Source organism: Emydura macquarii, unplaced genomic scaffold (genome assembly GCF_026122565.2).
Source record: "Emydura macquarii macquarii isolate MOO-44397 ecotype Brisbane River unplaced genomic scaffold, CSIRO-AGI_Emac_v2 contig_1045, whole genome shotgun sequence".
Lineage (NCBI taxonomy): Eukaryota > Metazoa > Chordata > Testudines > Chelidae > Emydura > Emydura macquarii.
The window spans coordinates 12,139,128-12,164,924 of NW_027131182.1; the positions used below are offsets into that span (position 1 = coordinate 12,139,128).

A 25,797-nucleotide genomic window follows, 5' to 3' on the forward strand; every position below is an offset into this window, starting at 1 on the left:
TTGTAGGTTGTTCCAATGATTTTTTTTTTTAACATATGTTCTAGTTCAACAGGAATTAATTCAAGGAAACTCTATGGCCTGTGTTAGATTAGGATTAGAATTGTACTGGTAAACATCGACTTCACCATACACACACAAACCTACGAAAAAATATTTCCATTCATGATCATTGAAATTTATGCATAGGCAAAATAAGAAAATCTTACGTGTGACCTTCTTACAGTCTCATCATAATGTATATAAAACGTGTAATGAGTACTGCATAAAACAGATTTACAGCTCTGCTAAAACATACGGTTTACAAATCTTTTTTTAATCTCAAATTTATGGTCATTAAATACCTATTTGTGACACCTTTCCCCCTCCCAGTAATTTTCCACAACTGTGAAAATTAACTCCATAAAAATAGGGGGCAAAATGCTTAAACACATTAATATTATCTGTCAAAATTGTTTTAAAAAATTAATATGTCAAATCCTGTCGAGTCTAGCTGTGCTAGCAGTCAGACTAGATGATCACAGTGGTCCCTTCTGGATTCATAATCTATTAATCTATAATAAACAGAGTAAATCAGATGCCAGTGAATGAAAAGAATAATAGAAAAAAGGGTGCTTTTTAAAAAAATAACCTCTTCCACAGGTTACACTGCAATCCGTCCAGCCTCCATATTGCCAAAAATATTCTGGGTCCCCTACTTCATTCTCAAGGCTTTCTTCTTTACGTATAGTGTATTCATACTTTATTCCGGGGTTATTCTCCTGAAAAAGTAGCTTAAAAAAAAAAACATGATTAAATTACATACTGTCTGTGATCATAACACATTGGCTGATATCTTCAAGAGTATAGTCCAAAGTGTCTGCAGATATTTACAAGTATACAACCTAACTCTTGAAGTATGTCTGTCCTTAACAAATGTGTATACCAGATCCTCACTTGTGCACAGGTATTGGGGGAAAAAAGGTGCATTTAAACATGGGGTGCACCAAAGCAAGCTTGTACTTTTGCAAGCACGCTTGTGAAAATTTGAGTCAGAGCATATGGTATTCTATCAACTAAATGACAAGGCTATGCCAAATAACCAAACTGAGATAACTGAAAATGGACATTTTAATATAAAATTTTCATATAAATATAGCTGTTAAATGACAGTGTCCCAACCATCTGAATCAGCTGTTCCATCTAGTAGTTCAGCAGATAGCAGCATATTTACCAAAACATTGCTTAAACATTATTTTCTAACATGTATCCTTAAATGAAGAGGAAAATTCTTGGCAGAAACAGGCAGTGAACAAGTCAGACAAATTATTCATTGGTAGATTACAGAAGCGGGTAAGGAGATAATCTTTAGGGAATAAAATAATGAAACAATTCCATAAAATGATTTACTCCCACCTAGCCAGGTAACAATGAACACTGACAGAAATCTTATTTCCTTGCTTTAAGACCCCTATGCTGGAGCACTGAACATGGATCATCCATTCAATTGACTTGAATACATCCTTCCCATAAATTCAAGATGTGGGAACTGTGCACTAGTAGGTCACATTCCTTCCCACCTTCTTTTTCTATGTTTAATATATATCTATAGCATACTAAATAAACAGGAAAAAAAAAGGGGTAGGATAGATACATCCAGACAGATAGCAAGGGGCAATGTTCAAGTACCTTCCCTAAGGTAAATATTAGTTTGATATATTTAAAACTAGACTGGAGAAATCAATAGAACATATATTGTAGGGAACACTTTTAGGCAGTGGGCACTAAATGAGCAAATAGGTCTTTCCCGCTCTGGATTTTTTGGCCACAGTTCATCAAGGTACTCAAGCACATTTCTAATTTTAAACAGAGTCAATGGGATTACTCAGGTTCTTAAAGGTGCTTAAGCAACGCTGTTGAATCAAGACCTTCGGCTGCATGACTACATTCAAAGCCAAACCAGGTTAATGAAGGAATTTTTGATGGACTATTAATGGAGAGAGTTACAAAAGTTGATTTATTTCCCCCTGCCTTGCTTTCAAAACTCCAGATTATTCGGCTTCCAGTCGCAGAATTACCAATTTCTGCTGTTGATCTTTTATGTACCTGTATCCACACTGACTCATTGGTGGGTCCAGATGCTGTCAGATTTTCTAGATCTCCTTTTCTCTCATATTGAAATGTTGTTCCAGCCAATTTGTATTCTCCATTCCACTGAATAATAAATCCCCCATTTAGGTAAGACTTTTCTGGGTCTTCGCTCCGCACTGCAAGGAAATTTCCTGCTTCTCCCACTTCTACTACTCTTATGTCCCTTGCTCCTTTTGGAATCAGCCCGATGTCAACATAACCTAAGGAGACAAGACTGGTTCATTTAGGTGATCTTCATTACAACAGAAAGTGATTATACATTATTTATCTTTATAAATATAAACGTCAGCCTCACTTGCAAATATGTAAGGGTGAGCGTACTACCACAAAGTTTAAGTTTCAGTGTCTCCTTTTAAATTAACTTTCAAGACAAATTTTCCCTGGGTTTCAAGTATCAATTAGAGGATACGAATATGCATGTTATTTAGGCTATTAGAAGATATATAGGAGATTAATTCTTCTCTGAGGTAAACCAGAGTAAATCAGTTGGAACTCCACTGAGGAAGGAATAGGTGGCAACATCTACTATATATACTATGACATCTGAAAAGGGTTACTGTAAATTTCAGTATTTAATTGGTCTAGAAAAAATCTAGAACAGTTTCATTCATTAAATTATGATGCCTCCTATGGGGAAGGATTTTGAAACTTGCGAGAATGTTGTCAGCTGTCACCAATGTATGAGAGGAAGAATACAGTGATTTGGGGACTAGCCTGCAACTTGTGAGATCTGGATTCAAGTCCCTGTTGCGCCACAGACTTCTTGTGTAACCTTGTGAAAGTCACTTATCCTCTCTGTCCCTTAGTTCTCCATCTGTCAAATAGGGGTAACAACACTTTCCTGCCTCACAGGGGTGTTGTGAAGGTAAATCGATGAAAGACTGAGCTGCTCAGATACTGCAGCGATGGGGGTCAAATAAAGGGATATGTTTTCAGCCCTGGACAGAAAATCTAGATTTTACTGACAGGACTCAAAATTGAGTGTGGTTGTGTGCAGAAATAAAGCAAGTTTTACTGGTAAAACTTCCTAGTGTAGACCAGGACTTAGAATTAAATTCTGCTTGCCTTACTCACACAAATAGTCTTAATGGCTTCAATAGGTCACTCATGTGAGTAAGGCAAGTAGTATTTGGCTCTTAGCCATACTGAGTAATTTTTAATATCTGTCTTAGGTACTTATCTGACCTATTACCATGGTATCTGAGCACCTGAGTTGTCAATGTATTTAACCTCACAACACCCTTGTGAGGTACTGAAGTGCTATTATTCCAGTTTTTGTATGTAATTACATCATTACACAGTAAGTCTGGATTCAAGCATCTTTAGAATACTGTTTGTTAAAATTAGTGTAAAAAATACAAGTTTAACAAAAATCAGTTAAGCAACAAATCAACAGATACAATTATTTTGACATGGATCATCTACTGTAGCTCAAACACTTGGTTTTAAAATATACTGAGGCAGCTTGATAATAGATTTTTGCATTCTGGTCTTTGTATTACGTTCATTTGCTTTTGACCAGCTGAATTATCTCTGGATTTCCCAGAAGCCTACACTAATTCCCAATTAATATTGTGCTGCTTTTGAAAGCAAAATGAATCAGCTGTAGGTTATTCACCTGGCACAATAAGCTCCCGCTTTAAGATGCCATGAACTGTTTTCACGTAGCCATCCAGATTACACAGCTCAGTCTGACAAGGATCTGGAGATTTGATTGAGACTCAACATCACAGTCAAAATGGCCCACACATTGGACTTGTTTAATCCTACAGTATTAATGTTGATGGCATTATAACACACCTTTGAAATGAGCAACTCACAGAGGCTATTAACCTTCCCCCCCTTACTCTTTTTAAAAGAAAGTTCAATGTACATATTCATTGCCATGGAAGGGAACAGAAATGTCATAAGTAGGATATGAAGAAATGTATGCTCTACATTTATATATATATATGCTCTATATATATGTCAAAAGTCTGAACCTGCAGCCCTTGTGCAGCCAAAACTCCCATTGGAGTCTAAAGTCTCAAATGTCCTTCCATATTAGAGGGACATGGTGGGTGAGGTAATATCTTTTATTCGACCAACTTCTGTTGGTGCAAGAGACACAAGCTTTGAGTTTACTCACAACCCTTCTCTGTGTAAGAAGAGCTTTCTGTCAGCTCGAAAGCTTGTCTCTCACCAACAGAAGTTGGTCCAATAAAAGATATTACCTCACCCACCTTGTCTCTCTAATATCCTGGGACTGACATATTTTCATATTGGTGTAACGCCACTGAAATAAATAGTTCCACCTCCCTAAATGAGAATAGAATTAGGCCCATTCACATCTACTCATCATACCAAACTCAGTCAGCTCACTGTTACCCTATGCACCCTCCTCTTTGTCTGTTTCCACCTGCTCTTTGGCCCAGTATAAAGAAGCAAAATCCATTTGTAAAATCCAACTCAATTTTCAGAAATGAATCCTTCCCACATTTGGCAGATGTTCTATGGTTAAAGTTTGGGTCCATCTCATAATAGTACACTATCTGTTAATGTACCACCTGCTTGGGTAGAAAAAAGTACATGCAGTAGTATGATGCATATAAAAAGGTAATTAACAAAATAAGTGTTAGCAGCAGGAATTCAGTTAAAGTCAGCATTTCAATCATGAGAAGCTCTCTGGGACGTGAGCAAATGGAGAGCATTATTTCAGGTGAAATTGATTTCCTTGCACTACAGTCCATCTGAAAGACTCAACTGATTATTTAAAGGGAATATGAAGCTCTTCACTGCATGATTCAATGGGTGCACATCTGGTCTCTTGGTAGATTTGAAAATGTACTGCTACAACAGCATAACTGAAAGAATTATCTCAGAAGCCCAGCTTGACTTGACTTTGATGACAGTTTTAGATCAAAATTATATTAACTTTCCTTTTCTGTTACTCTGTTCCATTAAAAGCAGAATAACCTCTTCAAACTTACTTTTGGAACTGATGGCAGCATGTACACCTTGCTTTTGACCCAGTTTTGTTAAATATACTGAACTGACGAGCTAAAGGTCTTTACACTTTACACATGCTGTTTAATTATCAGCCCTATATAATTTCTTACTATAAAAAGGATTAATAGAGCTTTAAAGCAGACATAATCTTTGGTTAAACAAAGACCTGGATAGTATTGGAAATTCAAATAATTATTTTCCTGTTTTCTTTTTAATGAGAGTTCAGAATCAACACTAGCCTACACAATCTTTGAAAATTAGATTACCTACACAACTTTTTTTTCATTCTTTCTGCAGCAGTGTTACTCAGTTTCTCTGGAATAGGAAGTATCTGCACATAAGGATCTTTTTATAATGAAATCTAAAGACAATGGTGCAAATCAATTTATAACTTCTTTTTTTTGGCTAGAAAATATTAGCCAACATCATTGGGTAGAAATGGAAAAAAATTGCCTGTTACCTTAAATATGGGGCCAAACCATGGCTCATGAGCTGTGTCCGGATCTTTTGTGGTTAAAATGCAATTCGCAAAGCCCCTATGCCCACCCTATTCTCTGCCTACCAGACTGGGGTGGGGAGCTTGGAGTATCTTCCTGTGGCAGGGTGGTGAGGCTAGAGGATTCTGCCCAGTGAGGAGGGTGGTCTCAGTGGGTGAATAAGTTTGGCCACCCCTGCCTTATATCTTTCTCTTGCTTTGGTTCTGAGACACATCTCAATTTGAAATACATTTTTACTGAGAAGGGTGGTCCGATGATTAAGGCCTGCGCCTGGGACACAGGAAATCTTATTTCTATTTCTGATTTGCCACATACTACCTGTGTGACCTTGAGCAAGTTATTTAGAGCCAGATTCTGCCACACATGTTGAGTAGTAGCTTACCCTGAGAAATCACCGGGACTACTAATGGAAGAAGGTAGCATTCCATGTGAGAAGGGTGACAGAATGCGGCCCTTCATCTCTATGCACGGAATCTAGTTTACCTGCAGAAGGGCCAGATATTGGGGTGCTTTGTGAGTGGGTGCAGAATAACTGGAGAGGTAAAATTTACTCTGTTCAGCATGTGTGGCTGCTACTCAGGTCCCAGATGTCTGTTTTGCTAAGTTATCAAAGGGTGCAAAATAAAATTATGAATAAACAGTTCATGATTGGAAAAAAAAAAAAAAAAAAAGTTTGACTTTTTTTCTCACACATCTTTTAGTTGATTTCAGCTGTCTCTGAATAGAAACAAATATCATTGTACCACTCATTATTTATATAGTAAGATAAGCAAGAAAAGCATTTAATTTGGAACTCTGATCCAAATCCATATATGAGATATTGTGTTAGAACCAGAATGTGTTACTGAAATTTGATTCTGATCTAGCATGACATACAGGAAGAATCAGGTTAGATTCCAAACTTCATTTACATGATGCAAACAAGAACATCTGCAATTTTTAAGCAGGAAAAAACAGGTGGAACACGTTTTGCCATCTTGATCACCAGTAGCAGATGATATTTTACCAGCACATCCAGCATTATGGTTCATTTTCTAGAACAAACCCTGTTTCCTTCAACAAACTTGAACAATGGAAAATATACTACAGAAAAGGAAACTATATTATGTAAGAGAATATTATTTTCCAACTGTACAACTAATTAAATCTTAAAAACCTGATCAAGCTTAAAAGAAATACACAGAAATGTCAAATCTTGGCCCCATGAAAGTAAACGACAAAACTTCCACTGACCTTAGTGGAGCCAGGATTTCATCCAAAATCTCCTTCAATATGGCTGGTCAGCATTAAGTTCTGGGCAACTTTCCCTTCCTTCCCCTCCCCTCCCCTCTCCTTAATTTTTTAGACTCTTGTTTTCCTGAATAGTTCAATAAAAGAAATGACCAAGAGGTGTATGAGCTGCCTTGTACCCCATACTAAACAAACTAATAATGGATCTCTGTTTGTGCAGCAGCTCATTGATCACATGACCTCTAAATGCAAATACAACACTAATTTGCCATTTTACATCAGATTGTAATACCCAATTAAGTAAGAGCTCCTTCTGTTGGAGGTAGGGCTTTGTATACATTCAGTAAAGTGAATGACACTGTATATGAGGGTTAATAGGTAATCTGATTTGAGAAGGAAGGTAAAATAGACAAACATTATACATTTACTGGATATCAATTTGCCTTAGTGGCAGGACACGTGAGTGGTACTTAAAAATGAGAAATGAAAGGATTTTAATCATATAGCATTTAAACAGTATGATGCTCCCAAGTCTGCAGTTGCAAAGCATCGAGTTCCCCATTCATTGGGATGCATACAATATTCAGCTTTTTCTAAAAAAGGAGAGAGACTTTCCAAAGTGTATAGGTTAATCTGGCAATTGTTCCCTTGTATCTGTTTTAAAAATTTACCTTCAGAATACTTATATACCATCTTTCACTGCTGTTTCTAAACAAACTGGTACAGCACGCTCCCTCGTGTTACTATTAACCTTGATCTGTATTCTAATCAGGAGTTAGATTTGGCCAGAGGTGGGGGGCAAGGAAGGGCAAGGCAAAGATAGTGATACCCTTTCAAGCACCTTCCATAAAATAAGCTCCACCCAAACAATCTGCTGCCCACAGTCCATGCATGCTCTCTGGGCGACTTGGGCTTTGCTCTCCCACACTGGAGGTACAAGTACAAGTACAAGTACAAGTACAATGAGGGATGTTGCTGGGCTCCTTGTGCATAGGCACCAACTTTGGGGGACCCAGAGCTCCAGCATCCACAGGAAAAAAATAGGGGGTGCTCAGCACCCACTGGGACAGTCAGGGTGATTAGCTGTTGGTAAAGTCTGCCCATCTGCTATTTCACCCACAGACTGTAACTGCAGTTTGTCTTGCCCCACCTGCTGCCAATTAGCTGTTTGATTTAATCAGGTTAAATCAATCAGCTGTGAATTGTTGTTTTCCCTGGCCACACTCCTTGCTCCAGCAGGGCAGGGATGAGTCATTCTGATCCCAGGCCCTGGGGCCTCTGCTCCAGCCTCTGAGTGGCATCTAGCCAGAGAGGGGGGCAGGGACCCAACTCTCAAGCCATGCTTCCCCCCCCTCCCCACTGTAGCCCCGCACAAAAAACAATCTTAAGGGATTAGGGTTAGGCTGGTTGCTGCGTGGGCGTTAACACACAGCACCACCAGCCCCTGCTGCTCACCTCTTTAAACCTGTTAAACCTGTCTCAGGTTTAACAGCAGTAACTGATTGTTATACATATGGGAATAAACAAACCTGGAAGCCAAGTCAGTCAGTATGCCTATCGAATTTATTACATTGTTGCAACTCTTCTGAATAGAGTTTATTAGTCCTCCCAGGAACTCTGAAGTGCTGCATCACACCACAGCAACCTGCTTTAACCCTTATAGGATCCACATGCACATTAGGGTAAATGAATCACACCACTGACTCTCAGAACATGGCAGGTCAAACAAACAAAAAATGGTACTTTCCTGAATTTAGAACATGGCCATCCCCCAAATAAATAAACAAATAAATAAATAAAAACTTTCCCTTGCTTCAGGTTTTATTTTAATTCCATATATAAAGCCAATCAAAAGTTTACACAGTGTCTCAGAAATCGGTTCAGAACTCATCACTGGTGTTTGCTATCTGAGCATTAGAAACAAAACACGTCAAGGTATCAACAGGAAGTGTGCTTGCTTGCCTCACTAGTAGCAATACCTAACTCAGATACATTGTTTTTCATCGGGCGATCTCAAAGCATTTTACAAAGATCAGTAACATTAACCCCTTGTTACAAACGGGGAAATTAAGGTGCAGAGAGGTGAAGTGGTCTCAAGGTTGCTCAAGGTCTCACTCCGTAGGCCAGTGCCCAACAAGGAACAGCACCCCCATCTCCAGAGGCACAGGCTAGTGTGCTAGCCACTAGATCACACTGCCTCACTCCAAACAGTCCACACAAAAAATCACAGATACCCTTTCAGAACGTTTTCATCCAGTTTGCACAGAAGGTTCTTAGAAATGAACAAAAATTGTGCAAACCACCGGTTGTTTGTGAAGGTAAGTCAAGCTCAGTCAAAGCTGATTTGAGTGCCTTTGAGGTTTGAGCAAGAAGTTTCAGACGCCTCTGACAAAGAATCTTTCACTTCTAGGTCTCTGGATCAAAATTAGCCCTGGTCAGTAGTGTCCAAAAACCTGGCCTGGGATATTCAAAAGACCCTCAGGACTGACCTAATTCTGCTCCCATTTAAATCAATAGAGAGTTTTATCTTTAACTTCAATAGGGAGCAGAGTCAGATCCAAATTAAGCGCTTTTTTAAAATCTCACCACTATTTTCCATTAGCTTCTTGGGGGACTAGTGTGAAATGAACTGATGGTCTCAGTCCAGTTCCTAATGATGTTTCTATGTAAACTACTAATTGATGACCTTACTTCATAATAATAAACTTTTGGTAATCTCAGATGAGGGCAAGGGATTAAATGAGGTTAGGAAGTGAGCTATCCTCTCGCTTTTAAAGGTGATTACTTCTCACCAGGTCAGAGTCTAAGCACATGATGGGGATGGTTAATGAAGATTTCTTTACTGATACCCATGCTGTACCTGTCCTGCAGCTAATGAGACTTCAGTCTGCAATCCACTATCTTTCAGGAATATTCAATTCCCTTACAATTTGTAAGAGCTAAATTTATAAGATCTTTTAATAATAAATAGCAAAGTAGGTTAACAAACAAAGAACACTGCCAAAAGTATCAGTGGATTTGTGTGTTTAGAGTGAAATCTGCTATACTTCTATCTAATGCTCAGATGTATTTGGGAAATAATCAGATTCATAGAACTTTTTTATCAGAAGTAAATGCAACAATAATGCATCTCACTGATTTGCACACCAAGACAGAAAGTGTTTTAATAAGAGCAAATGTAAAGATCTGGCCCAGTCAAGCTGTTCTTGGTGCAGGATTCAAGGGAGGAGAGGAGGAGGAAAGTGGTATGAAGCTACCTTTCTTTTCCCCCAATCCTAAGAATATCCAGGGATCTGCTGAGGCATCCTCTATGGACCATTACCCCATTACATTACCCAGAGATCACCCCAGCCACACCCCTTCCTGCTACGTACATGGGGGAACGGGCTGCAAGTGGGTAGATAAAACTGATATAACTGGATCTATGGTCACCCAGGGAACAAATCCCCAAGTTGCCCGCCTGGGGAGCTTTCTGGGTACTTTGTACTACCTAATGATTTAGCCCAGTTTTTCAAGGAGGTTAATTTTGCAAATGAGTTTGCTGGCTATTTATTATCTAGGTAATTTATAGAGGAGACTGTTGACATCCAACAGCAAGGAGGCCAAATTGGCATTTAATTGGTCAAGGAGCACTCAGTCATTTCACAGTACACGCTAAACAATTGTCTCTGATTCAAAATAGGCTATGCACAGCCTTCAGTGAGGAGTCTCCAGTGGTAATTTGCCATTCAGATTTCTCACCAATTTGAAATGAGAAGAAATTTTCAAGCCTCATTATTTGCTGAAACAGTCTCAGCACGAGCAGGAAAAACAGCCCCTCTTTACCTATTCCTTCGCTTTGATTGAACATCATCTTCACTGTCTGACAAGCAGATCCATCTCCGAGGCAAACTCCACATCGATCTTCAGTGGCATTGGAGTTTATCTCATAATCACAGCCAACGGTCTAAAGGGAAAGACATTTTCAGTATAAATATTCTATCTGTAATGAATTGCTCCAGGACCAATGTAACATTGACTCCAGTGCCAGCTTTCAATCAGCTGCTTCAAAAGGGGAAATGAACAGATTTCACAGATTACAACATATTTTATGTGCAGACACTTAATACCAGAGGCTGTCACATCTAGTTTAAGTTTAAAATCATGCATATTGTACAAAAGTGACAGCCATTATTTGCACAGTACATGTTATGAACCATGCAATGGTAACCAGAAGCCATTATTTTAACAGAAACACACCGCTCAACTGACCTGAATTGTCCAGCATATCCTGAATGTTTATCTACTTTTGTATGGCATACAGGTATCCCACGTTTTCCAAGCAAGTGCTTTGCTAATTGAACTAAGAAATGTTAGTAGACTAATATTTTATCTACTAATTTTTGAAAGTATTATCACTGACATGAACATTTTTGACAGACCTGAAAGACACACTCGTAATAATCAATGCTTGGAACTTGTATTAACATTGGTACCCAGTGGCAGTCAAGTGCATTTTGGGGATTCAGTTGTAGAATATGCTGAGTTTATGTAATCATGGCCTCAGACCAGCTCTAGAAAAGAGGTCAGATTCTGGTTTCTGCTTCAGCCTTTTTGTGCTACTCAAGTGGTACAAAGGGACTGAATTCCAGCTGTAGCTGCCCAGCAGAGAAATCCCTGGTGGAAAGGAATTCTCTGCTGACATAAAGCTTTACACCAGTGAAGCCAGCTTCTGGCACTCCCCAGCGCAGGAGAACATGTCAGAGGGCCTGGGCGTGAGGTGTGGTGGAACTACGCTCAGCCAGTCATCCATGCACATATGGTTCCTTAGGACCATATTCTTTTGACAGAAGGCAGAACAACCCAGTTGGCTTTTGATCAGCTTGGGGGTAGTGCAGGCCAGCTCACAGGTTCAGGGAGCTGGAACTTCTTTGTCTTGCACTGAGCAGAGCTCAGATGCAGGGGAAAATCTGACCCTAAGTGCCCCAAATGGCCATAGGAAAAGGATCCTAAAATATATTTAATTCATTTTAAATTATTTAAAATAGACCATCTCAGAAACAGAGGAAAGAAATTAGTACTAAATAAAACTAAATAATATAATATGCAAGAGATGCAATGCTTTGGAAACATGGAATATTCCAACACTTTATGCTGAGATATGACAGATGCTGTGGACCTATGGAATATTCAAAGGCTTTTTTTGTGTAAATTTCTAGGTTGGCTAGTGATTGTGCCCTGGCTCAAAAGATGTTTAAAGGCTATTTCCTGCAGAAACTAAAGTCACTAGGAGTAACAAATCTGTGAAATGTTCATCCCCTGGGGGAAACAGCATAGATTAGTTTGATCTGATTCAAGAAGTCTCTCAGACAAAGAACAGGAAACTGTATAAAGAGGCAGCTGTGGTCTGGGAGACAGGACACTCACCGTAGATCCAAGAAACTGGGACCAAGACAATATCTGCAGTAGTTACGTCTTGGCAGTGTGGGGCCCCAGAATGAATAATTTCTTTAAACTATTAGATTGACAAGGTGGGTGAGGGAATATCTTTTATTGGACCAACTTCTATCGATGGTCCAGTGTCTTTCTTAAAACCATGATTTTTAGCGTCAAGCAAAAGTTATGAATTTCAGATCCCAAGCTTGTCTTTGGAAGGTGTTATGGGGCATGAGTGGTCAGATATCGAGTGATGGCTTTGTGAAAAGGTTTGCCCACGGGTGCCAGAGTGCTTTTGTCTTTGATCCTTTTTTCTATGTGAGTTCATTCAAGAGCATAGTAATTGTCTCATTTCACCCACATAATTGTTATTGAGGCATTTATTGCACTGGGTGAGGAACACCACATGTTGTGATAGGCAGGAGTAGGACCCATGGATCTCAAAAGGTGTGCTGTGTGGGGTATTGATCACTGTAGCAGGAGAGATGTGTCTGCATCTGTTGTTATGCCAGGGTCTGATCCCACTTTGGGCTGGTGTGTAATGATCTGTGGGGAACCTACTGCCACTGCTGAGGCTGGCAAGGCTGGGGGCGTTGTTTGAAGGTCTCTTAGAACACATGCTAACTACTTAAGCTAAACAATCTGTTCCACCTCGTACTTAGCTGTGACACCGAGTGCCTTTTCCCAGAGCTGAAGAGCTCTGTTTAGCTCAAAAGCTTCTCCCTTTCACCAACAGAAGCCGATGCAATAAAAGATATTACTTCATCCACCTTGTCTCTCTAATATTGTGGGACCAACACAGCTACTCTAACAAGGTAAACAACTATATTAAACTACGTCTTTGATACTTTGACATTAAAGGTACCAGCAGGCAACTTTAATTTACTCTGTACAACACAAGGTTTGTGTCAAGAATCTCTGCAGTAACCTTGGCTTCTCTCTCTCTGTCTTTGAAGAAGGTTAAATTTAAAAAAAAATGTAAAAATTCTCTTCACTGCTATTTAAGGTCTTTTTAACACAGAGGTACCTTAGCATTCAAAGTGCCAGGCTCAAGTGTCTGAGCAGTACAGTGTGTTGCAAAGAGATAAGCAAATGCACGACCCCCCGCCTTGCCTCCCTCCATTACAGTTGTTCTGTCAAAGGTAGAGCTAATAAGTAGCACGAGGCACTTAGATACCAAAATGATAAACCCAGTATTGTCCTTATCCTGAAAGGTGCTGAGCACTTGTTACTACAGTTGGAAGCAAAGGGAGTAGAGGATGCTCAGAACTTCATATGTAGCAGATCTTAAATACTTAAACAGATAGGTGCATGGTATGACTTTAAATCTCACAGAGATCAGATACATCATATGGTCATATTTATTACACTCTAAGCACTTTGAATAAATATCTGCTCAAGGTTAGCTAAATCGAAGTTACCAAGTTTACCAGTCAAACTAAGCTAGAAACAGATTTTTCATTTTGCAGAGAATGCCACGAGTTCAAAGTTTTATTTATTGTTCCAAAACTGAACAAAAGCAAACAAATTTGAGATTTCCTGCTAAACCATTTTTTAAATGATCATTTCAGGATAATTGGAATGTTTTGTTTTAAAAAAAGCTTCATATTTCCATGAAATGTTTCACTTTCCATGAAGCAGTATTTTCTGATGGAAAAATATTCCACTAAAAAATTTCCAAGCAGCCCTAATTGCTATTCACTGTACCTCTAATGGGAACATGTTTCTTATTTTGTTGTTTTAGCAGCTGCTGCCAGAAACGATTATAGAACTCTTGCTTTTTAATCAGTGGTTTGAAATCAAACATCACTGTCAGCATTATAACATCAGTGGAGTCCCTGTGCCTTCTCAGTTATCATCCTAGGAATCCACATTACAGTTCCCTCCCCATAACTGAAAATGCAGTTTATAGCTCCAGACAGTTACTCCAAATTAGCCAATCTTGTGTCTCGCACTAAATAAAACCTTCATTTTATTCTCTTCTCCTCCACCCCTCAAATTCTGCCAGACTCACATCTTGATGATGGCTTTTGAAATTACAGCTATTGAAGGTACAGCTTCCATTATATCTGCCACTAGGCTGCTATGTTACAACTACAGTGAGTTCAGCCGGTGCCATGTCTTTACACATACGCAGCATACCACATTCATCAGAATAAGAGGAAGTGCAAGCACCAAAAAGCCTGTTAACAGACATTCCATTTAGACAGTACAATATATTAGACCAAGTAAATTAGCAGTTCCCAGGCCATCTTTTACTTTCCCCAATGAGTATCACAGCACTTCCTTTTATTTTTGTCATTAATCTTTATTTCTAAATCCTTCATCCTGTCTTTTAGCTGCCGTCCTCATGTTTTCAATCCAAAACATATAAAAGCCAAATTTTCTAAAATAGCTTAATTTGGTACCTGAAATGTTGTGCCCACAATTGAATGTGGAAGCAGATTTTGAGGTCAAACTCAGGTTATTTTTTTTAAAAAAACCCAACATAGTAGAAATTGGATTCAGATCTTGGCACATTCTTGCCTCCCCGCCCCCCCTTTGCAGTACTCTGGCCGTGTAAAGGGGCCTTAAAACTGCTCTAAGCAGCTATTTAAGAGTTTTCCCACCATAGTGGAGTCCTTGACTGGCTCTATCCACCCAGTGTAAGTGGTATACCAGGTATGGGCAAAGATGAGCAGGGGCATGGCCAGAAGGCACTGCGTGCCAACAACCCCTCATCTGGCATAGCAGCCCCTTAGAGGGCCATTACAAACGGGCATAATTCCAAGCAGCTCTGAAGTTGATCTAAATTACATGGCTGGGCGAACTAGTTCTTAGCCAGTCCCAGCAAAGGCAATGGGGACAAAAAATTGTATGAAGTTCCTCCCCCTTGTTCCACTGTGGTAAGTGCTACTTTGACACACCTCAGTGTTGAGCTCTTGGTGTTTAATTTCACTGTTTTATTATTTGCCTCACCACCTGGCATAAAATGTCTGTAATCACATGTATATGTGACTGTAATCTGAAAGCCTTTCTACAGGAAGGAAAATCAATTTATTTCCTGCTGCTCAGTGTCTAAAAGGAAAACAGCCTGGAGTATTTTCCTTTTTCTCCTGCTGCCACTTCCACAGGGTGAGACCTACATGTCAGACTGGCAGCAGGAGGCCAAAATGAAAAGTCCCTCCTTCAGCCGTGAGATGTGGTCACCAAAACTAACTGAATTTCAAAATTGCTAGAGTGGTACGATACTCTGTGTCTTTAAAGCTTCTCCTTTCACTTGTGTCTCCCTCTGCTACTCCAACGGGGAGTTCATGATCCAGTCATCCTGACTACAGTACTGTCCTGAATGGGGAGAGGGACGTATTCTGATGTGTCTATTTATCTTGGGCTGAACTGACGTCCTGTTGGACTGGCAGTGGAAGGCTAAAATGGAAGCAATAGCATTAAAGAGCTGCGCTGCTACAGTAAGATTAAAACATGCAACCTGATCTCTGACAAGTTAAAACCAAAAACAAACCAAAATATAACAAACAAACAAACAAACAAAAAAGCAAGCCTACTTTCCTTTTCCTGTCCACACATGCTTAGCCTGGGTTGAGCTGATGTCTTATTGGACCAGCAGTGGAAGGGTAAAATGGAAGCAGTAGCATTAGAAAGCTGTGCTGCTATAGTAAAATTGAAACATGCAACCTGATCTCTGACAGGTTAAAACCAAAAACAGACGACCCCTCCCCCCCGCCCCCCCCCCAAAAAAAGAAGCCAGCCTACTTTCCTTTTCCTCTCCACACAGTATTATTATCCTCCAAAATGATGATATTAATAATTCTTTTTAATGATTCTAACTTATTGTTATACAATAGAAAGCCTATTCTCCCTGTTGATTGAAGATGGTTTGAAGGAAGCAATAGAACATTTTAGCTGAGCCTATGTGGACAAAATCTAATCTCCTGTAAGGACAGAGGCAAAATCCCCACCGGTCAGCTTTTGTAGTGGATTACCACAAACGTATGCCAACCAAACTCTCAGTTACAGATAATGACTCAGATCAGCTTAAACTAGAATCCGTGTCTTACCCAAATCCAGAAAGCTCATACATTTATACCCTCTCATATAGGTCTGCTATTGTGGCAATACCTTATTATTAGAAGTAATAAATATTTATGTTATGGTAGCACCCAGATTTTCCAATAAGGATCACAGCTCATTGCAATACACGTTAATAACACCATACTTCCCTATTTCACAGGAGTGTTGTGAGGGTTCTAGTTCTTGCCTGAAGGTATCAGTGGACTCACTCCCTCCATTATTCTCCTGCTTTCAGCCCTCTCTGGCCCTCCAGCTTCAGCTCCCCGTCTCAGAAAGCCAACGGGCATCCCGTCTTCAGCCCTATCTGGCTGTGGTTCTTTGGCCTGGGGAAGTTGTGGCCTCTCCTCTCCCCCACCTTCCACTTTTACCAGTCTGATCTGGCTCTACTGCTCCCTCCTTCAAGGGCATCCTCTCCTTGAAGCTCTCAGCCCAGTTCTGCTCATCTTCTGAGCTCTCTAGACTCTCTCTCTCTCTTGTCTTTGGGCTGTTTCTCATTTATAACTCCCTGGGGCTGCCCCAGCCTCCTCATTACACCAAAACTCAGGCACACCTGGAGTGAAACAGTTACCCTATTACAAAGTGTCTGGCCTTAGGTCCCTCAGTTTGGAAGTATTGGCCTTGGTCTTTAGCCTTGTGCCTCACTCCACACCAAATATATGTGGGTAGCAGCTAAAACATCTTGCTGTGTCTTGCCACTGTTACCTCTTATTTAACTTCAGGCCAGCATGAAACATTATTTTGGCCAACACAAAACAAATCAGAAGCGTTTCTGTGAGATAAACTACTGTACCTAAAATGTCTTGAATAACACTTGATCAGGGCTTGTCATTTACATTTAATGTTTAAGGACTCCTTTTTCAGTTTATCAACCACAATATTCATTTATTATTACAGTACCAGAATTAGCTGTGCACAAATAATTAAGAGTATTTTCAAATTCACTTTCCATGATCCATAAAATGTGTATTGCATTCAACTGGCCTTAACTAATACTGTGCTCAAGTATTCTGGGACATGTCTGAAAGTGTTTCTTCTCAAGTGGTGTGCTGTGTATACATTTTATAAAAAAGTGTACTACCATTCAGAGAAGAGGACTACTTTAGTTACCTATTAATCATTTGTCCCAGTCCTTGGAAGTTGCCAGATTACATTGTTCATCACATGATCCTGACTTCAATTATTCTATTTGTTGGGAGAACTGAAATTATAGCTTGTATGAGAATGGGCTGCCAGTTTTATTCACAATAGCACAAGTACACTGATTCAAAAACAGCCTTGATTCTCCTGAATTTTTTATGATAATACATGTTGAATACCTATAAAATGACTCTTGAAAACTATTATATACATGAGCAATTCAAAACCTCATAGGTTCGTGTGCCATCTTCTGAAAAAAATGATGTTTGAAGTACCATATGCAAATTTCTACTGTTTATGCGTGTTTATTTTAGGCCTTAATAGACTTAAGTTTTGAATTTGGCAAGTGGAGACCTGCCTGTGGGAAATTAGAAGAGACAGGAGTTTGGAGGGGGAGTCTGGGTGGGAGAGTTGGAGAACATGAAGTTAAGAGCTGATTGGGAATTTTTAAAAAAAGGGGGGTTTTCATCAGAAAACGCCAATTTGTCAAAATTGAAATTGTGCGTGACCCTGCTGGTGTTGATGAAACTTTTGTTAGGAAATGTTTCTTAGGTGCAGGAGGGAATTTCTGATCAAAACCAGAGACACCAGAATAGTCTGGTGGTCAGGGCACTCACCTGAGATGCTGGAAATCCCTGAAGAAGAGCTCTGCGTAGATTGAAAGCTTGTTTCTCTCACCAGCAGAAGTTGGTCCAATAAAAGATATTACCTCACCCATCATGTCTGTCATTCAAGTCCCTGCTCTGCCTGATTCAGGTGACTGTGCTGACCAGATGGATATTGACTACTCTGGGATGGTGGGGTGGGTCTCTCTCTCTTTTGCTGTTTTTTTGGTGAAAACTCTTAATGGTCTCCCTTTCATCTTGATGCATAAAGGGAAATTTTACAAAATTTCACAAGATGGGAAAACAGTTTCCATCTCAGCACTAATGAAGTTAGATTGAGAGTAGGGATTCTGGATGGAGTGTAGGGGGGATTTCTGTGGTGTCTCCATGAGTGTAAGTATAAAAAAAGGAAGGAAGGAGGGAGGGAGAATGGCAGGGACGCCTGTCAGGGTGGGGGGGGGGGGGGAGGCAGGGAAGGTCTTGTGGTACAGGGAGGAAGAAGGGCTGGGAGGGCTCTGGTGGTGTGTGGTGTGGGTAGAGTAGGGCAGGGAGGGCTCTGGTGTTGTAGTGGGTGTAGTAGAAGGGAAGGAAGGGCTCTGGTGGTGTGGGGGTGGAGGAGAAAGGCCAGGAGAACTCTTGCCCTGGTCCCCAGACTCACAACTCCTTCCTCATGGTTAAGGAATTCCATAGCCCTCCTCCATGGGCTGTGATGTGATTTAGGCAGGCTTCCCTGGCCCACCACAATCTGGGTTCCAGTCCCATTGCACTGAGCCTCCTTGGTCGCTGGACTCACAACTCCTTCCTCTTGGTTAACTCCACAGTCCTCCTTCTTGGGGCTGGGTGGTAATTCAGGCAGGCTCCCCAGCCCACTGTCTCCCTTCTGGTTCTCATTTCAGGAAGCCTCTCTTCTGACTCAATGTTCCCCTCCAATTCTGCCTTCTTGGCTCTCTGTTCTCTCCCTTTTACTCTTCCTGTAAGTTACCTAACAGCTGGCTCTTATCATTTTAAGGAGGTAGCTACCTGATTAACATCTGGACCCCATTCCTCAGCTAATTTGCTGCTCCTCTGTTGTTGTTTTTTTTAAGGTCCTTATAATGGAATAGGGGTTGGCTGGCCCCAGGCCCCATTGCCCCTTTAAGGGGACAGACCAACCTTTTGCAGTAGACCACTTCTAACATGCTCACATACCACAGTTTGGGAACCTCTGATCTATATGTTAGAGCCTGCTTTCAACAGAGATGCTTCAGCTGAGCCTCACTGATTCAAATGAATTCTAAAGAAACACCCTTGCTTTGTATAAAATAGGCATCATTAATAGTAATGTGTGAACTGTCAAAACGTATGGGATTCAATATGAATAAATATTTGGAAGCATGAAGCTTAGTCATGCAGCTCTCAATCTCTTTGGCTTAGAAATCAGAGTGAAAATCTCATGAGATGAGTGCTCTTATAAAATTTCAGATACTACCGGAGCTAGGTCAAATATACTATGAAAATAGCCCTCTTAGTTTAGTAAATTTTCTCTCTCTGATCAGTCCTTCCTAGAGCCAAGAATCATAGAGGTGAGCAAAAATATATGTTTGAAAAATTGACCAAACATTTTCAGATCTTAAAAAAGTTTTGTTTCGGTATAACTTCAAGCATGAATGTTCATAGCAGTTCCTCCTGTATTTGAACCAGTTCTTTCAACATAAATCCCATCTCAGGTCCCACTGAAGTCAAGGGGAATCTTTTCACTGGCTTCAATGGGAGTTGGATCAGGAACTCCATTTTGTTCAAAGAATTCACGAGTACAAGTGTAAGTATTGTATGAAAAATTAGGAATTAACCCTTTCGTTGCTGTCTTTGAAGTGCCAACAATTCCACTGGAATGTTAAATCTTCAGAGTGGACACATAGCAAGTTCATGACTCAGTATTCATTTGGTTAAGGCATATGGCTATCAAATGTCCCTCTAGGAAGATGATAAATTAATTTTCACCAGCAACTAACTGAATGTTTTCTAGGAACCATTGTCCTGCTTTTGCTCTCAATGATGTCAATGACTAAATGTCCATTGGGCTTCAATGGGAACAGTTCTCCACTTCATATTTTCCAGAAAATAAACTACAAACAAACCTACTCCATGCCAGAAAAAAACATATTCCAGTTTATTACCATCCCACTGAAAAACAATCCATCGACTATGACTATGGAATTTCCTTTTCTTATAACTATGTAACTATAACCCAATATTGCCGGAACTGCATGTATTTTCAGAATACACCAGAAGAATGTTGTGGATGTTGGGCAGAAGCCTAGGTGTAGTGGAGAATCATGTCAAAAGAGTCATGTTGCTACAATTAAAAAACCACAGTTATATGTGTTCTCGTTTGTTTCCTTTGGCTATCTTTGTAAAGAGGTCAGTATTAGTACACCACAAAAGCACATGCTCAGTGCTCTGCCAGCTACCTTATTCTATACAAACATATTGTAAATTTCATGAAATTTCACTGCTTCTAAGCATGAATGTCCTTCAGTCCATGATTAAATATTAGAAGCACAATGCCTTTAATTCTAAGATGATGAATAATGCATGGTTTCATACAATTGCCAGAGGCTGGGAATGGCCAACGGGATGAATCACTTGAGGATTACCCGTTCTATTCATTCCCTCTGAATAACTTGCCATTGGCCACTGTCAGAAGACAGGATACTGGGCTAGATGGACCATTGGTCCAACCCAGAATGGCTGTTCTTATGTTCCTAGGATGACATTTTCAAAATGTAACTGCATGAACTGGTGAAACTAATTATAGCCCCAAAACTGTATAATCCTCTGTGAAAATATCTCCATAGGAACAGAGCAAACGGACATTCTTAAATTGATTCTGATAACAAAAGAAACAACAAACTGACCAATCCTTTCTGTAGAAAGGGTCAAGGTTACTCTAATGTCCATTTAGAAAAGCAGTTCCCCATTAACTTGTTTCTGCTAAAATTTAAAATAAATGAAATCAAATGCTCTGGGCTGACATCCTCTTAAGTTGGAAAACAGTTTCCCCTGATAATATAGTCCCATGAAATTTTAGAGAAGAAACCATACAAACATACCCAATACCTTACACATGCCATTAATACAGATATCTCGGAAGTTGCTTCCTTCAAAGCATGGAGTACCGTCGCTAACTGCATCCAGCATTTTCTCTGAAAATTGGCCATCTACAGGGCGGCAATGGAGCTCACAAGGATTAGCTGAAGGGAAAAAAACAGATACTTTCTCACTATAGCAATTGTAATATTCAGTAACCATGTTCTTAAGTAAATATACAGAACTCTAATAATCTCTGGAACATCAAGGAATTTGCAAGACAAAACATATGGAGAATATCTCATATCTAAAAAAAATGTATTAGAGTCACAGACATGATTGAAAACATTTAAGATGAATTTAGTAGTCATGAAAAATATCAAATTGACAGTCCCACTGCTGAACAACAGAGGCTAATGTACTTCAAATATGATCTAAGGCCCCAATCAAGAAAACTTCAACTTCCAACCACTGGATCGTGTTATACCTTCCTCTGCTTGATTGAAAAGCCCATTAGCAAATATTTGTTCTCCAGGTAGATACTTATAGACTGTGATTCAGTCACCCATTAACCTTCTCTTTATTAAGCTAACTAGATTGAGCTCTTTGAGTCTATCACTATAAGGCATGTTTTCTAAGCCTTCAGTCATTCTCATGGCTCTTTTGGGAACCCTCTGAAATTTATAACATTTCTTATACTGCGGACTTCAGAATGAGACACAGAATTTCAGCTCTGGTCGCACCACTGCCAAATACAGAGGTAAAATAATCTCTCTATTCCTACTTGAGATTCCCCTGTTTATTCATACAAGGATCACATTAGCTGTTTTGGCAACAGTGTTGCAGTAGGACCTTTGCTGGACTGGGGTTTAAATCTGCTACCCACAGACTCATAAGAAGTCAGTAAACAGCAAGGCATTTATGTATTTTATGTATGTAGTTATTAAATATTTTAAGAAATACTCTACTGTGCTGTACACCCATCTATGCTGAGTGAGGGCCTGACCCAATGCCTAATGAAGTCAATGACAATCCTTCCTTTTACTTCAATGGGGAATTGAGTCAGGCCCTACCCACATAATTTTATTGTTATTACCGCTGTCTTTCTTCCCCATCTCACTGTTTTGTTGCACCTTCATTGTGTCATATGTGCAGCTATAGTCAAATATGGCATGGCAGGGTCCTTGTGCATTTACATGTAATGTAAGCAGTTCCATTTTTGGGATTATAAAAAAAGCAAAAACAAAATTATACTTATAAATAATAAAAGACCTAGAGGGTACTAAAGACTCTATTGTTTTGTGAGCAGTGTGGGCAATATGTTCTGCTCTGTGTAGCACACAAAATAAAAGCTTTCCCTGTCCCCAAGGAGCTGCAAGGCCTTAATCTAGCAAAGACTCAACTTTGAACAAGTGAGAAGTCCCACTCAAGTCAATACAGTCTTTGGAGAATTGGGGTCTCAAAGACAAAAACAGAAGATGGAAGTTCTGGGAAAACCAGAAACTTAGCTGGTTTTTGGCTAACTTTACACAAAGTAAAAGTTGGTTTTTAAGACAGACTTGAATGACAAGAAGGAGGTGATTTGGCAAACTGGGACAAAGGAGCATCTTATAATGGGAAGCACAGAGATAGGAGTGTGGAGAGGGTAAATGGAACTGGGCTTTGAAACTGGCATCATTCAAGGAGGTAAATGGTAGGAGGTCTGAGATGTAGACATGTGAATTATAAAAGCTTTGAAGGTTAGGATGAAAAACTTAATCCCCATTCAATCCTTGTCCTCTGTGTGAAGATTGCTAAATGGGGCAGCAATCAGTCTTCACTTTGATAGTGTTTTTTGTGATACACAAAAGAGGTATGATTTTTATTTCATGTTATTTAAATTCATGTAGGAACTTTCTGCCTGCTGTGATTATTTTCAGTATCTGATGCTAAGATTAATTTAGTATTTAACATAAGAACATGAGAACAGCCATACAAGATCAGACCAATGGTCCAACTAGCCTAGTATCTTGTCTTCTAACAGTTGCCAATGACAGGTGCTTCAGAGGGAATGGACAGTACAGGTAATCATCAAGTGATCCATCACCTGACCTACTTCTGCCACACCAAATGCATCAATTTTCAATAAAAAGCACTAGCTTTTCTAGGAAACAAGGATTCCGGAATTCCACCTAGTCTTGGTCTCCTGCTCTAAACTGATCTTGTCTGACACGGAAATTGTGCAAAATCTTTTTATACTTTCAAGCAGTTCCTAATGTGCAGAGCAGAAGTTTGACTTCTCAACAGAGAACTTCACTGAAATTCCTGCTCCTTCCTCATAGTTTCAATTCATTATTTGACAGACAGGCACATTAACTCCAGAATGACGCAAGTAGTAGGGCTTTGATTATGGGACGGACTGTTACAGCCACTGAGGAAATTGTCTCTTGTCCCAGCCACCTTATTAGCCATTTGTTTTCCAGATTATTATGTGTATTATTGCAGTGTCCAGAGGCCCTAACCAAGATCAGGGCCCCATTATGCTAGGCTCTGTACACAGACCTCTTAAAAGATAGTCACAGTCCCAAAAGATCTTATATTTCAAATAGAAAGGATAAAAGAAAGGAAGTACTATTATACCCATTTTTAGATGGGGGAACTGAGGCACAAGGACATTAAGAGACTGACCAGGTCACACAGGAAATGCACAGAAAAGACAGATATTAAACCACATTTCTCAAGGCTCAGTCCTGTGATTTAGGCACAAGATCATCTTTTCGCTCGATAAAAAACATGAGCATTGTTCAAAAGATCGTTTTTATTTAAAGCAATTTCCAGCATTCGTGAATTTCACTAATTAGTAATGACACTTTACCAAAGAAGCTGCCATCATAAGTACTGATAGGCCAGTATATACAGAGATTCTTGTAATCCAAAATATTCATAAAACAACAGATCTGATCCTGAAACATAGGGCCTGATTTTGCAAAATACCCTTCCTTTGACTTTCTGTAGGAGTTTTTCCTGAGAAAAAACTAAAAGGATCAGGCCTTAAATGTATTCCCTCAAACTGAATGGAGATTATACTACTGACTTCAACAGGAACAAGACTGGGTCCTTAATACAGAGGCAGAATGGATACAATGGAATTCCAAGTAATGGAGTCTATTAAAGAAAGTATCTATTTTACTGCAGCTGGTTAACAATGAATGAAAAGAAAAGGGCTTTCAAAATAATAAGACAATAAGCAAAAGAGAAGCAGCAGATACCCAGGGGTACCATCCAGCCAATATTCCAATTTCAGGTCATAAAAAAAATCAGAGGGTCTGATTACCTCTTTCCTATGGAAAAACCTAAAGAGGAGGCCCTGTGGGAGGAAAACTTTATAAAGTTTTCTCCAAATCAGATTAAGGGAGATAGGACTTTCCATCCTTAGAGTCTGTGTCTCTAAGGGTCTTAGAGTCTCTGGGGTTTCGCAGAAAGAATGAGCTTTCTGCAGGGAGGTTCTGCTTTCACTCCAGCGGTGGGACACTGCATAACCCACCTCATCTCCTCAGCAGCTTGTCTCCAATTGGTACCCAGTGACAGCACTGGGGTTCTCTGTAAGTAACCATGGTTTGTTACATAAGGACTAGGCAAAAACTGAGTAAGGATCTCAATATTTGGCCCTGTGTGGGTTTTTTTTCCAGTGAATCCAAACTCAGGAAGTGTAAATTGAACTACATAAAGCTAATCAAATGGGAACACATTCTTTTTCAATAGCAGAAATATTAATAAAGAGGTTTAAATTACTTCCTTCAGAGTTTACTTCCATTAACTTACATCAGAGTAGATCTATGCTTTTGAGCTGGAGGCGTAATTTCCAACTTGGGAAGACATACACATGCTAGTTTTGATCAGATCAGTGCACTTAAAAATAACAATGTAGCCGCAGGGGCACAATCACTGGGACAGACTAGCTACCTGAGTGATTACCTGCGGTTGCAGATGTGATGTTACTCAGGGCAGCTAGCTTATTCCACTGCTCATCCAATGCTCGTTGTGATGGCAACACTTCTATCTTTAGTGCACTAGTTTGTGTATGTCTACCTAAACAGGAAATTACACCTCCAGCGGAGACATAACCTTAAAAAAGGTCCACCCTCACCTGATTAAGATGGAGTTTGACCAATGTTTACTGCAGCCTAAAGACAGGATTGCAATATTTTTTTCTACTACACAAGGAATGACTCTGTGTTCCTGTTGAAATCCTGGTCCGGTTGAGTTCAATAGGGCCAGGATTTTGCTAAGGGAAGGTTGTAGCAGAAAAATCTATCCATCCCACAAACAAACAAAGCAAACCAACCTTCCTTTCACCCCAAAACACCTTAGTCATCAGAAGGGGGCCAAAAGGGGGAGATTAAGAACGTGAGCAGCTGCTTCATAACATCAAGCAATCCTTGCAACTTTAGTTTCTGCCTGATTTCAAACTAATGGCAATAGAAGGTGCTGACAGATCAGCTCCAGAGAGCTGATATGAAACACAGGCATACTGCCTTCTGAAGAAATATGAGATCTGTCAGAGTTTAGTTATGTAACCCTTATCATCTAGTGTGTGAAAGGAGGATAAACAGACAGGTTAGCCCATCACTGTCACTGACTGATTAAACATAATGTAGCCATATAAGATTATTTCTCTCTCT

At 39.8% G+C, this 25,797-nt stretch overlaps 1 protein-coding gene across 1 annotated transcript in view; it reads right to left on the bottom strand.

The window, feature by feature from the left end:
• Window positions 1–25,797, bottom strand: part of ADAMTS12 (ADAM metallopeptidase with thrombospondin type 1 motif 12) — a 244,510-nt gene that overhangs the window by 65,869 nt on the left and 152,844 nt on the right. Inside the window, exons 13-16 of the mRNA XM_067545490.1 lie at window positions 21,167–21,300; window positions 10,668–10,788; window positions 2,083–2,327; window positions 629–770 (exon numbers count right to left, since the gene is read on the bottom strand). Coding sequence (XP_067401591.1) covers window positions 629–770; window positions 2,083–2,327; window positions 10,668–10,788; window positions 21,167–21,300 — 642 coding nt within the window. The remainder of the gene's footprint in view (window positions 1–628; window positions 771–2,082; window positions 2,328–10,667; window positions 10,789–21,166; window positions 21,301–25,797) is intronic.